The 13,689-nt window shown below is 45.9% G+C and overlaps 2 protein-coding genes across 2 annotated transcripts in view; one reads left to right on the top strand and one right to left on the bottom strand.

Annotated features, from left to right (window-relative positions):
• NT5C2 (5'-nucleotidase, cytosolic II) overlaps positions 1–1,397 on the bottom strand; it is a 149,517-nt gene extending 148,120 nt beyond the window's left edge. The window contains exon 1 of the mRNA XM_060405163.1: positions 933–1,397. The gene's annotated coding sequence lies outside the window, so the exon portion shown is untranslated. The remainder of the gene's footprint in view (positions 1–932) is intronic.
• Positions 917–13,467, top strand: INA (internexin neuronal intermediate filament protein alpha). Its single transcript, XM_015103398.4, has 3 exons — positions 917–2,055; positions 9,906–10,030; positions 11,491–13,467. Exons 1-3 carry the CDS (start codon positions 991–993, stop codon positions 11,798–11,800), a joined length of 1,500 nt encoding a protein of 499 aa, XP_014958884.2. The 5' UTR covers positions 917–990; the 3' UTR covers positions 11,801–13,467.
• Positions 13,468–13,689: the final 222 nt, after the last annotated feature.

Genomic DNA, 13,689 nt, shown 5'->3' on the forward strand with positions numbered 1-13,689 from the left:
CAGGGACCACTTTTGTCCAGGGACCTCTTTTGTCCAAAGACAGATCTTCTAAACGAGATGAAAATATTCACAGACTGAAATCTCAAACGCCTACAGGGCCAGACAGGTAAAGTAGATGAATTAAGAAGGCGGTCACTAACCAGTGGAGAGTGATGGGGGACTGTGGTGAACAGGAGCGCACACTTAACACAGAAGCGGCGGGGGCACCTCAGCTCCGCGCATCAGGGCCATCCCTCGGCTTCTCTCCACTCCCTGCAACTCAGGCTCTCGCGCCGCACCTCCCTCCCCTCCCTCCCCTCTCTTCCCCGGGGCGTTGCAGGCTTTCGGTGCAGCCACCCAACCCGGGCGCCCCCAAGAGCCGCAGAGGAGCAGCTGATGCGATGCTCTCTGGCAGAGACCCACTTCTCCCCTGGGAACCCTGAGCGGGCTGAAGGATGGGACAAAGCCGCGCCCTGAGGGTCTGCACTCTAAACTGGAAAAGCAGGGCCTCACGCCCGGGAGCTCCGGGGTGGGCGTGAGAATACAGCACACCTCTCAGAAAACACTAACCTCCCCGTGGATTAAAGCGGGCTCGGGCAGGGTCAAGGGACGCGATAGAACCGCGCAGGTTCCAGATGGGAAACCCCCGTCGTTCAGGAACCCCTTCACACAAGTCACTTCCAAACCAGACGATTCTCGGCGAGGGGCTCATCAGACAGGCGGTGGCTCCTACACAAATGGCTCTGTCCCCTCGCCCTCGGTCCGGGGCGCGCGCAGCTGCAGGAGTCATTGCGCTTCCCCGCCCCCGCTCCTGGAGGCCCCCCTCTCCCCTCTGCTCTCTCCACCGGACCGGAGCAGGAGCTCCGCCCCCAACGCACCGCCCCAGTCGTCCCCCCACCCCCCACGCCTTAAAACCCGGTGCACGCCGCCCCACCGCGCCCCGCCCTGCGCACCTCTCCTCTCCTCGCCAGCGCCAGCCGCAGCCGCTCTCCCGGCCCTGGTCCCGGCACCATGAGCTTCGGCTCGGAGCACTACGTGTGCGCCTCCTCCTCTTACCGCAAGGTGTTCGGGGACGGCTCACGCCTGTCCTCGCGCCTCTCCGGGGCTGGCGGCGCGGGGAGCTTCCGCTCGCAGTCGCTGTCCCGCTGCAATGTGGCCTCCTCGGCCGCCTGCTCCTCGGCCTCGTCGCTCGGCTTGGGCCTGGCCTACCGCCGGTCCCCGGCGTCCGACGGCCTGGACCTGAGTCAGGCGGCGGCGCGCACCAATGAGTACAAGATCATCCGCACTAACGAGAAGGAGCAGCTGCAGGGCCTCAACGACCGCTTCGCCGTGTTCATCGAGAAGGTGCACCAGCTGGAGACGCAGAACCGAGCGCTCGAGGCCGAGCTGGCCGCGCTGCGGCAGCGCCACGCCGAGCCGTCGCGCGTCGGCGAGCTCTTCCAGCGCGAGCTGCGCGATCTGCGCGCGCAGCTGGAGGAGGCGAGTTCGGGGCGCGCGCAGGCCCTGCTGGAGCGGGATGGGCTGGCCGAGGAGGTGCAGCGGCTGCGGGCGCGCTGCGAGGAGGAGAGCCGGGGGCGCGAAGGGGCCGAGCGTGCCCTGAAGGCGCAGCAGCGCGACGTGGACGGCGCCACGCTTGCCCGCCTGGATCTGGAGAAGAAGGTAGAGTCACTGCTGGACGAGCTGGCCTTCGTGCGCCAAGTGCACGACGAGGAGGTGGCCGAGCTGCTGGCCACGCTGCAGGCGTCTTCGCAGGCCGCGGCCGAGGTGGACGTGTCTGTGGCTAAACCAGATCTGAGTTCGGCGCTGAGGGAGATCCGCGCCCAGTATGAGTCGCTGGCCGCCAAGAACTTGCAGTCGGCCGAGGAGTGGTACAAGTCCAAGTTTGCCAACCTGAACGAGCAGGCGGCGCGCAGCACTGAGGCCATCCGGGCCAGCCGCGAGGAGATTCACGAGTACCGGCGCCAGCTGCAGGCACGCACCATCGAGATCGAGGGCCTGCGCGGGGCCAATGAGTCCCTGGAGAGGCAGATCCTGGAGCTGGAGGAGCGACACAGTGCCGAGGTGGCCACCTACCAGGTAAAGGTTGGAGCGCTGCGTAGAGAAGAGAGCTCTGTGCTCTCCGGCGCGTATTTCTCGCACGGTTGGGGCCCTCGAAATCAAGGGGAGGATAAAGGTGAGGACGGAAGGCGCCCCGCCCAGAGGCACTGGCAAACAAAAAGCCCTGGAGCCTCTTTCGCTAATTTTAGGGGCCTGGACGCCCTCTTTCCCTGCCTGTCGCTTGCGTCCCTGTCTGAGCCCTTCTAACAAAGAAGCCCTCAAGCTTCTTCAGCAAGTGGGCATAAACAGGCTGGCGACCTGAAGAACAACTCCCTCCCAAAGGGGGAGTGAGCGCAGTAGGGGTGGGTCGCAGCCTCTCCATGGTTGGCGGTGCTGTTTCCGCTGTCTGGCTTGTTTGATTGACTTTGAAATGCTTTCTGTGCGTCCTGGGAGTATTTCTGCCCTTGGGTTGGGGGAAGAATGCGAGACTATATTGGCAAAAGTTCTATGCCATTGTCTTGACTTTTGCCCTCAAAGGAGTAGAGATTGGCAGTCAAGAAGATGAGTGATTGGCCTAATAATAACTGCCGTGCTCTGTTCTCCCCCAGCATACACTCAGTTCCCTCGGCGACTGACTAACGGTATTTCTTCCTAAAGAAAGCATTACAGACGTTAGCAAAGGAGGATGGTCGGGCGCTGTCCTCGGTGCTGATCTATAGTTCTTCCCATCTCAGAATTTCCCTCCTGTCTCATGTCCCAGTTGTGACTCTCTAGGCAATTAACTGCTTCGATTTTTTTTCTTCTGCAACACCAACACATCAGTCTTGGCTACCTGCAATCAAGGGTCACCCGGTGGACAGCATCAATTTTCACTTTCACGGATGGCTTAGCTTTTAACAAAACCCACTTAGTCTGCCCCACAGCAGTGAAGTGCCACTCGAAAATGCCCATTTCCTTAACATTTTTCCATCCTAAGTGCATGTGATAAATCACAGAGATGAGCGTGTCTTTGTTATAGGTCACTTATTTTTTTTCCCATCTCTGCCTGTCCTCTAAGCTCCTGTGAAGGTATCGATTGGCTCTTTCCTCCTTTTCTCTCCAAACAAAGGCCACTGCATCTTCAGTTTTACTGCATGGAACATTCTGGGCTTATGACCACAAAGGACACAGAGGCAGGTGAAAAGTGTGGAAAGAATCTAAATAGTGTGGTTCAGTTTCAAGGTGCAATAAAAGTTCCATTGGATAGAATGCTAGTAGTTCAGAAACTTGCAATAATTCATTCTACCAAGCTCAAAGTTGCCATTTGATAAAATTAATAATGTTTAGGAACATTAAGAAAACACAATCATGAAAGCAGCGAATCCTCAAAGTGCTATTTTTGTCTGGAGCCAAAGAATTATTATGGGTGTGCAGTATTTGCTGTTCATTATAAATAACTCCCTTTGATAAAGGAAGAAAGCTTGCTTGGGCTGTTTATTTTGGTATTTATAATTACAATAATATTCAAATAAATCCTTTTATTCCACTTCAAAATGTTTAACTTGAACTTTTCACTGTGTGGCCTAGCTCTCAATGGCCTGAACTAATTACATTTAGTTAATTGAGACTTCATATTTTCTTCTAGAAGCTTCAAAGGATGAGCTATGTGGTCTTCTGCTGGGCTAGCCCAGTATTTCTCTAAAAAGGGTAACTTACCCATAATCACCATCTGAATTGGGCTTTGCCATGTCCTCTGTTTGCTTGGTGTAGCCCCTACATTCTAAGAAATAGTGACAGTATTGTCTGGTTTGTTTTGTTTGCTTTAAAAGGCTTTCAGTGTTAGACAATAGTAGGGTCATCCAGACTAGCCTGCAGAAAATAAAAACAACAGAAACTGCGGCATCTGCAGCTCTGCAGTGCTGCCCCCATCAGCCATAGCCTCAGTGGACCTGCTATGAATGGAAGAGGAGATCAGACAACAGATATATGTGTATGTATAAAAGCTGAGGAGGGGTGCACATCTTCACCTGCGGGTCCTACAGCCATAAGGGTGTCATCAGGCTATTCTGACAATCTTAGCAGCACTGATTGAGATGAAAAGCCTCCTTCCCCACAGTGAGATTCAGCCATTGTTTTCTTGCCCTCTAACCCCTCCCCCTCCCCTTTCACTGCAGTGATGGGAGGCTGTTCTGTTTCTTCTGCTTCAGAGGTTAGTGGTAGGCCCATTTTCCTTTGCAGGTTTGCCACCCTCTTAGAGGCAGAGGAAGGCCCCATTAAAGTCACGTTTTCCCTGCCCCAGAGGGCTGACAGCCTATTTGAGGAAAGAAAGCTTATCACACTTTTGAAAGGGTGAAGAATGATTCAAGGTGACATATTAATAGTGAGTATACCGTGGTATGTGCAAGAGCTAGAATCAGGCGACACGAAAAATTAAGAGGTGCTCGGACTATTGTCCTCAGAAGCCAAACAGAGCCATCCTCTTTAACTAAAGGCTTTCCATTTCTGACACAGGGTGATTCTGGTTTCTGCTTCACCACCGTTAGAGTCCCTGTTCTGCCAAAGATGTCTAAGGACATTTTTGGATGGTACTGGGGGCCCTGGCCCTGTACAATGGTCAATCTTGGAAAGCTGAAGCTTTCCTTGAAAGACCTTGCGGAACAATCAGGATCACACCATCAGTTAATGCTCTCCAGGGAGATGAGCCAAGTCTGCCCTCTTCTCTCCAGTATGAGATTGAAATGTAGCCTAATTAAACAGCAGGAAGGGGCTGGCCTCTTGGAGATTGGGGGTGGCAGTGGCTGCATATAAATCTATAACCTGATAGATCCATTTCTGAAATTAGAATTCAAGAAAAAGGTCATTTGGTCCCCTTCTCCCTCTTTTTTCAACTTTTCCATATGCGTTTTGCTTTCTTTTGTTCTGTTTTTGCCCACTCTACCTCAGTATATTAGCGCTTCCCTGGTGGCTCAGGGGTAAAGAATCTGCCTGCCAATGCAGGAGACGCGGGTTCAATCCCTGGGGATCAGGAAGATTCCCCTGGAGGAGGAAATGGTAACCCTCTCTAGTATTCTTGCCTGGGAAATCCCATGGACAGAGGAGACTGGTGGGCTAAAGTCCGTGGGATCACAAAGAGCCATGACTTAGCAACTAAACACCAAACATACCACCTCACTGTATTATTGTCACCTGGGCCACCCTGATAGAGCCTTTACAGAAAAACTAGTGGTTCCTAAACCCATTGACCCACCAAGGTTACTTGGGGGCTTAACAGAAAGAGTCTCAGGCTTACTCCCAAGGATATGGATTTAGTAGTTTGCAGGTGGGGCCCAAGAATATGCAATTTCAATAAAAGCACTGCACCCTATCAATTCCTGAGACTGATTTGGGGGTGCGCTGATTTAAACCACCTTTCCCAGTGTAAACCAGCCTATAGAAATACTTGTAGTGCAACATTTTTAAAGTATTGTAGAGAAAATCATGGGATGAAATAAAGATAGGAGTGAGAAAAGGCAGCAGAGTGACCTGCGAGTGTACCACATATAGAAATCCTCTCTCCCCACCTTCGTTATCAGGCAGAGCAGTCATTCTGAACAGCCTTCTTCAATCAGATGGTGCCGCACTCACTACTCTTCCCCTGGGTGAGGGCCCCTAAAAGTGATGAACCCACAGCTCTGTCTGTTGTCCTGTGCGCCACTGCAGATGCTCTGCTACCTGTTCTCTCTCTTAGTCCCAGTCCACATCCTTCGAGCCCTCAGGAGGATGCTCAACACTCCGGTTAGCCATTCCAGGAGAGACCCCTGGAATGGGAGTGCCTCTCTCCTGTTCCCTCAGTCTAAGCCAGCAGCTGCTGCGTGGTTGGGGGAGGGGGCAGACTGCAGCGCTTTGCTCAGATTTCCAGCTGGAGGCCATCTTTGGCAGGGCTTTTGAAGGGCAATGCAAGACAGCCTAGGGTGGGGAAGAAAGCACAGACAAAGAGCCTAGATGTTGAAGAGCAGTGGTCAGCAGTCAGCATAGTTCCTTCTAAAAAGAGCAAAGTCATGCTTTATGTCTGCACTGATCCATAAAATAGACCTGTGAAATGTGTGGCAGAAAAGTTCAAGGAAATCTCATCTATCTAGAACTCAGGTCCTCAGCAACCTCTTATTCAGAAAACAGTTCTGAAACAAAACCAATTTTTTTTTAAAAGGAACTTATTAACCTGCTCATGTGACACACCTATCTCTAAATCACATATTAGGAAGTTGGCCCCTCTGTTGCCCCCCAGCTTATTTGTTACTTTGTGATTCTAAAGCACTTTGCTATTTGGATTTCAAGCCTGCGGCAAGATAGAGAAGAGGAACCACACGAGTCAGGCATTGTCAGGAGTGAGTAGCAGGAGATTAGTTCAACTTTCAGGACAAAGAAAATCACACACACAGAAAAAAAAAAAGAAAGAAAGAAAATCACTAGTAGCAAACACTAGTTCAAATACTGCTCTCTCTACATTTAGTGTAGAAATGTACAGCCTTATATATACCGTAGTTGACCTAAAAGATAAAACACATCACAGAATTATAGAGAAATATTGATCATTATCTTAATCCTTAGTTGCTGAGAAAGGTTGCATTTTGTTTAGTATCCTGGGAAAGAGTAGTACAAAGCACTTTAGAAAAGTTTTTATTTAGATTTGTTATTTAAAACTGTTATGGAAACCTCGGTGTCCAGAGCTGAAAAGCCTGTGGTTGTTTTGAAGAATGAAGTATTATATTAAATTCTGGAATTTAAGGTTTTAACTTTGTACCTTCCTATCTGGAGAAAGAAAATAATATCCTTTAAATTAAAAAAAAAATCCAACTGTTATGGAGATGTACATCTTCGTGAAAAACAAAAAATAATCTAGTGCTTTATAGGATTTGCCTCCAATTCTCCAATGTTAAAGTTTTATTATACGTTGCGTTCTTTAGTTATCTAAGCCAGGGGTTGCCTATCTCTGGGATCTAATGCCTGATGATCCAAGGTGGAGCCGATGGAATAATAGAAATAAAGTGCACAACAAATGCAGTGTGATTGAATCATTCCAAAACCATCCCCTCCCCTCAATCCGTGGAAAAATTGTTTTCCATGAAACCAGTCCCCAGTGCCACAAAGGGTTGGGACTGCTGATCTAAGGGGTTGTTAGGGAGGGTTCGTGATCAATTTGTCCATATCATTAAAAGGGTAGAGTCACATGGTATGATATTAACAATAATAAAAATTGCTAACATTCTTGCCTGGAGAATCCCATGGACGGAGGAGCCTGGTGGGCTTCAGTCCACGGGGTCGCAAAGAGTTGGACACGACTGAGCGACTTCATACTCACACACACAACATTTATTAAGCAGTTCCTAGGTACCAAACACTGTTCTAATGACTGTTATCTAATTGAACAGATAATGGACTCATCACATAATAATGTGAGGTGCATTAAATTGAAATCCTCACTTGAGGATCTTAGAATACCTCAGAAAAGAATAAACATTATAATTTCCCATATACAGAAATGGAAGTTTCAAAGAAAGTATAAGTACAGAAAACAGAGGTATGTTAGATGTTGGTGGCAGGGCAAGAAATGCAATCCAAACATCTTGATGAAACCCTCTTTTTTTCCTCCTGTAACATTTCTCCTGCCCCTCTGCATGATAAGAATACTTGCTCCCTTTTCTCCTTTTTCTTCACCTTAGACTCTTTCCCCCTTACCACAGTATATTGATTCTCTTACTCCTAGGGTGTCACTAGATTTGCTTGTAGCTCAGATGGTAGAGTCCGCCTGCAATGCAGGACAACCGGGTTCGTCCCTGGGTCAGGAAGATCCCCTGGAGAAGGAAATGGCAACCCACTCCAATATTCTTGTCTGGAAAATCCCATGAATGGAGGAGACTAGTGGGCTACGGCCCATGGGGTTGCAAAGAGTCAGACACAACTGAGCAGCTAACACTATTTAACCTCAAATATAGCAACCATCAAGTAAAATTTCTCGGCAAAAATCCCTTTAAACTCTTATGATCTCTTAACACACTTTGGAATATTTCCACCATTGTTCAGTGTATTATATATTTTCTTCACTGTTTGTCATTCCTTGCTCTGAACCCATCAGTTAATTGGGTTTTTTCTTTGCAGTATTCCCGTCAATATTTATAGAACAGGTAGGTGGTATGAATTTTAATTCTTTCTGCAGATTCTTTTGATTTGGAAGTTTGCACCCCCTGATCTATCAGCCCTGGCTTTCAGCAGCATTTTATCATCCCTACAAGGGAAGTTCAAAGGGTTCCTCAGCACTTTCTTGAGGTTTCTGATATATTTATCTGCATGACTGTTTCATAAAAATAACTCTCAGCCACTGTACTCACCATGTTGAGAATTGCAACTGAATTATATGAGTAATTTGCTGAGAATAAGAAAAGAAATTCATCCAACAGTCTTTCACTGAGCCTCTCCAGTGTTCATTGTGCTAGGCTATGGGCTTCCAGGGGTAAACTAGACAGACGGCTTCCATGTAAATTACATCCCAGTACAAATGGCAACCCACTCCAGTACTGTTGCCTAGAAAATCCCACGGACGGAGGAGCCTGGTGTCCATGGGGGTCGCAAAGAGTCGGACACAACTGAGCAACTTCACTTTCACTTCACGATAGTTTTCTAACAGTGGATTTACCCTCCCAGGGCCATTTAGCAATGTCTGGAGACATTGCTGGTTATCACAGCTGGGAGAGAAGGTGCTGCTGGCATCTAGTCGATAGAGGTCAGGAATGCTGCTAAAAATCCTACATTCACAGCGAAAGCCCCCCTCAACAAAGAATTATCCGTATAATAAGAGCTAAAAAGCAGAGTGGCCACTTTCAGGTGGTGTCTTTTTCCTGAAGATACTTTTTTTAAAGTTTTCACGAATTTCCTTCATGGGCTAGCAGTTGCCCTGGCTTAAGGTAAAAGTACATGCCAGATCAGTGTGGAGAGGGTACTTAAATTAGATGACGAAGACCTGAGTAAAGGGCATTTGAACTGAATCTTGAAGTCAGCCATGTGAAGACCCACCACAGAGCATTCCAAACAGAGGCAAGAGCTAGTCTAACGGGCCTGCGATAGCAATGAACTTGGTAAGTTTAAGGAGCGAAAGAGAAGGCCACGGCAACTAAAACATAATGAGCAACGTGAAAAGTATAGGCTGTGCTAAGAAGTTTGCACTTAATTCCAAAGCTGTTGGAGGGTTTTAAGTAGATGAGGAATAGGATCTGCCGTGTTTTTAAAAGATCCTCTCGTTTCTCAAGAATCACAGATTTAAACCTTTTTTTCTTCTGTGCCTGTTTTTGCACCTGGAGGAACTTAAAGCACAAGTATTATATGAACTTAAGTTTCTTTTTTAAAAAAATTGTAATTTCAATCTGCCATTTGGATTAAAAAAAAAAAATTCCTTGAAGTGTTTATGCTTCCTATCTGTCATGTAAAATTCGGTCAGTGAAATAGACTTCTTGAAACCATCACAACAAATGGAGCCAGAGACTTGCCATGCTCTCTGTGCTCTCCACAGTTGGAATTTTCTAAACCTGAGCTCCTGACCTGAGCCTTTGGTTTCAAAAAGGACATTCAACAACTGAGTGATTCAGCAGTAACACAATAGCAAGGGAGGGACGGTAAGTGAGTGAAAAATAAATATCTTTCTGGTGTTTAGTTGAGAACCCTGTGCCCCTTGATAGAAATGTATCCAGATCTCCTGGGACCTTTATGGAAAAATTAAGATGTTGGGACCCTATCCTGGAACAGTTGAATCAGAATCTGGGCTGAGGGACAGGTATGGATTTTTAATGTATAGGCAGAGTTGAGAATCCTTGCTTTCTCAATCTCGATGAATGTCAGCCAGTTTGGCCTACTTATATTGGATTTGTGTTGCTGCTTTTCAGGATAACATTGGGCAGCTGGAGAATGATCTGAGGAACACCAAGAGTGAGATGGCCCGCCACCTTCGGGAATACCAGGACTTGCTCAATGTCAAAATGGCTCTTGACATTGAGATAGCAGCTTACAGGTACGTCACAGGGCATGTGCACCTAGGCAGATCCTGTCACCTAGGGCATTGCTATCCAGATAAGTGGTTCTAGGCTCTAATTTCTGATGGGTGAAGCAGGGGATGAGGAAAGGCATCACTGCCTCCTTTCAGATAAGCTGACCCTTATGTCCCTCAGCTTGGTTATGTCCCAGCTCCACCCTGCTAGTGCCTGGAGGCCTGGAGCAGTCTACCTACCACTGCAGAGATTTAAGGGAATAATGTGAGTGTACAGAGGTTGAAGTAAAACCCATCAGATTCTAACTTTGAAAACAGGGTTCATATAACATAGAAAGTCCTCATAGATGAAGTATCCCCCTGGATAGCTGTGTAAGTAAACAAGGATGCTTGGGGCTGGTGCACTGGGACGACCCAGAGGGATGGTATGGGGAAGGAGGAGGGAGGGGGGTTCAGGATGGGGAACAGATGCATATCTGTGGCAGATTCATGTTGATGTATGGCAAAACCAATACAATATTGTAAAGTAATTAACCTCCAATTTAAATAAATAAATTTATATTAAAAAAATGACAGCAGCTGCTACTTTTTGAATGACTACTGTGTGCTAGGCACTGTATTAGATTCTGCATATAAATTATCTAGGTATCAGGTTATATTATCATTTTGCAGATGAGGAAACTTGAACCATAGACTGATTTTGTCTATGGTCACGGTGTTGGTAAATGAGAGTTCAGACTCAACCTCAGATGTGAGAATTTTTTCTTTTTTTCTGACACTTTGTATACTACTTTAAAGCTCCCAGAGGATTTGATAGTGTTTTGAGTTTTTGATTTTTTTTTTTAATGATAAAAGTTACCAGAATTATGAGAAGAAAAGAAAGATATTGGGGCCATTCTATTATGATGCTGTTTAGGCCAGGCTGGGAAAAAGCTTGGTATCTGAAACAGTTTAATTCCTTGGTTTCTGTTATTGCTGATTCCATATCCTTTGTACCCGGACATGCTGAAAAAATACAGATCTCAAGTTCAAGCGAATTAGGCAGTTTCTTTGTGGACTTCTTACCTTCTTATCCCTGTTGTACTTAAGGTGTTAATTTCTCCTTAGATCTTTGTAGACTCTAAGTGCCAAAAATGGGTGTGATGAAACCAAGGGGAGTTGAAGTTTGTTTTTTTTTTAAAATGTATTTGCAAATAAGATAGGTTTCCCCTTGACAGTGCTTTAAACATAGCTGGTGCTAAAGGTGTGTGTGTGTGTGTGTGTGTGTGTGTGCCCGTGCACGCTGGATGAAAAGGTGTGTGTATGTGCTGGATAAAGTCCAAGTCTTTGGCCTTGAAATTCAATATTTATTGGTCTCAATGTCATGAAGAAACTGTGAAATCTGGAATCTGAAGTCTTTCTGAAATGAATAGGGGATGGAGGGTTAAATTCTTTTAAAAGTTGCAAGTTGACTTCCTAAGAGTTTTTCTTTGTTGGATTTACAGGAAACTGCTGGAAGGCGAAGAGACACGTTTCAGCACCAGTGGATTAAGCATTTCGGGGCTGAATCCACTTCCCAACCCAAGCTATCTACTCCCACCTAGAATCCTCAGTTCTACCACCTCCAAAGGGTCAGCCACTGGGCTGTCTCTTAAGAAAGAGGAGGAGGAAGAGGAGGCTTCTAAGGTAGCCTCAAAGAAAACCTCGCAGATAGGGGAAAGTTTTGAAGAAATATTGGAGGAGACAGTGATATCTACTAAGAAAACCGAGAAATCAAATATAGAAGAAAACACCATTTCAAGCCAAAAAATATAATTCTCTTGCTTAAAAAAAGTTAATGCTTAGGAGGGGATAATATACACTTGACTTGTTAAACAGCCTATTCCTGATCCAAAACACCTGCCACCACTCTACATTGTCTTCAAGGCTTCAGTCTCATATTTAGCATTGAATACTTCCTTTCTCTAATAAGAAATCCACACCTTAGATTGGAGCAAACCGCAGTCCTAGAGCAATCACAGAGGAGTTATCTAAGAATGCAGCTTTCTCACCTAAAGCTCATGCTTCACAGCTATAGATGATTCAGGTACAGAGGAAGTACAAACTAAGGTGCTAAATCTGTGATCATCACCATCTTGCTGTGAATTGAAATTAAAACCTATATTCACTCACCACACCCAGCCGTTACCCAGCTATGTAATCTCACTCTAGATATCTAAAACATAATATCACTGCCAGAGATAAACCCACAGTCCACACCCGACACCACTCGATAGAATTGTTTCACAAATGATAGGTGTTTGTTTAATGGGTATTTTCCCTCTCACCCCCTGCAATTCCATATATCCTTTCTTCCATTCAGGAAAAAAAAAAAAAGGGGGGGGGGGTAGTGTAGTATTTGTCCTTTTAAAACACATTTAGGTTCTTCTCAAAAGAACTTAACCCCTTTAGCTCTCTCTGCTCAATAAGTAGAATTAGATGCATGTTGACCATTTCTATGATTCGTGTAATGACTTCTCCCTATCCATTTCATGTCCTTTTAATCATATACGTTAAAAAAATGGCAGTGATAAGTTTTGTGGGTTACCCCTTAGCTTATTCAAATCCATTTAATTAGGAAAAAGGAATAGTTTATTAAGAATGTAGCTTTTCACCTTAACTTTAGAAGCACAGTCATAGTTAATCCCAAACTGTGATTAAGCTGACCTTAGATTTAGTAGTGTAAGCTAGAAGAGGTGAGTATCTGTATGAAGGGGAAAAGACAAGGTCTCATTTATCTGTGGCAGTTCATTTGTGGTGATAGAGAATTAGCTGTTCATGCCTTTTCCCTTAAAATCCTCATATTTCCCTCCCAACTAGTCTAGGTCCTAAAAAGGCCTTGTCTTCACACCTATGCCTTTTAAGAATGCTAAATATAGATTATCTTATCACCAGGACACAATGCTCCTGCCCAAAAGTAAAAAGTCCTTTCTGGTCAATCAATACCACCAACAAAAAAAAAAAATCTTGATCTTCTAACAGTCTTGCCCAACAGATTTCCCGTTGCTGCATAGTTGGCGGGGTCTTGCTTCCCTGCTGGAGAGGAAGAGACACTCAGACCAGAGAAAGGCACAGATGTCCTGCTCACACACTAGGAGATAGGTTCTGGGAAGTCCAGTTTTCATTTGCCCAGCTGTGTAGCACCTGCATTGCCCAGTCTTCCACATGTGCCAAGTTTTATGCAGAATTAATTCTCTGTTGGAGTCACTTCCATAGATCTGAAGAGTCGCCATATCTGTGTCACACATCTCCATTTCTGTGGTGAAAAGGACATGATGCTTTTACTCACCTTTCTGATCCTAGCACGTGCTTCAGCCATTCAAGGAACTTGAAAGAATACTTTTCTCTTCTTCCTTTCCCTCACTCCATTCCTGTCTTTACTCCTTACACTTACTGTAAAACATTAGTAAAATAAGAATTAAAAGTCACACGAATCCCACCAACATAACTTGTGTTTTGTGGTTTCTGCTGCCTTAACAGAGATGCACTGTTTTGATTCAGTGAACAGTTGCACCCCCTGATAAATCAGAAATCACATGATCTCTGTTCCGTGCATCCTTGTTTAGTGTTTCTTTTTTTTCCCCTGTCGAAGCCTCAGGGCTATAGTCTGCAGACTGTCTGGTCTGAAACATAATGCACTAAGTGGGCAGTTCATGGCAGGAAAT

The sequence above is a fragment of the Ovis aries genome, chromosome 22 (genome assembly GCF_016772045.2).
Source record: "Ovis aries strain OAR_USU_Benz2616 breed Rambouillet chromosome 22, ARS-UI_Ramb_v3.0, whole genome shotgun sequence".
Lineage (NCBI taxonomy): Eukaryota > Metazoa > Chordata > Mammalia > Artiodactyla > Bovidae > Ovis > Ovis aries.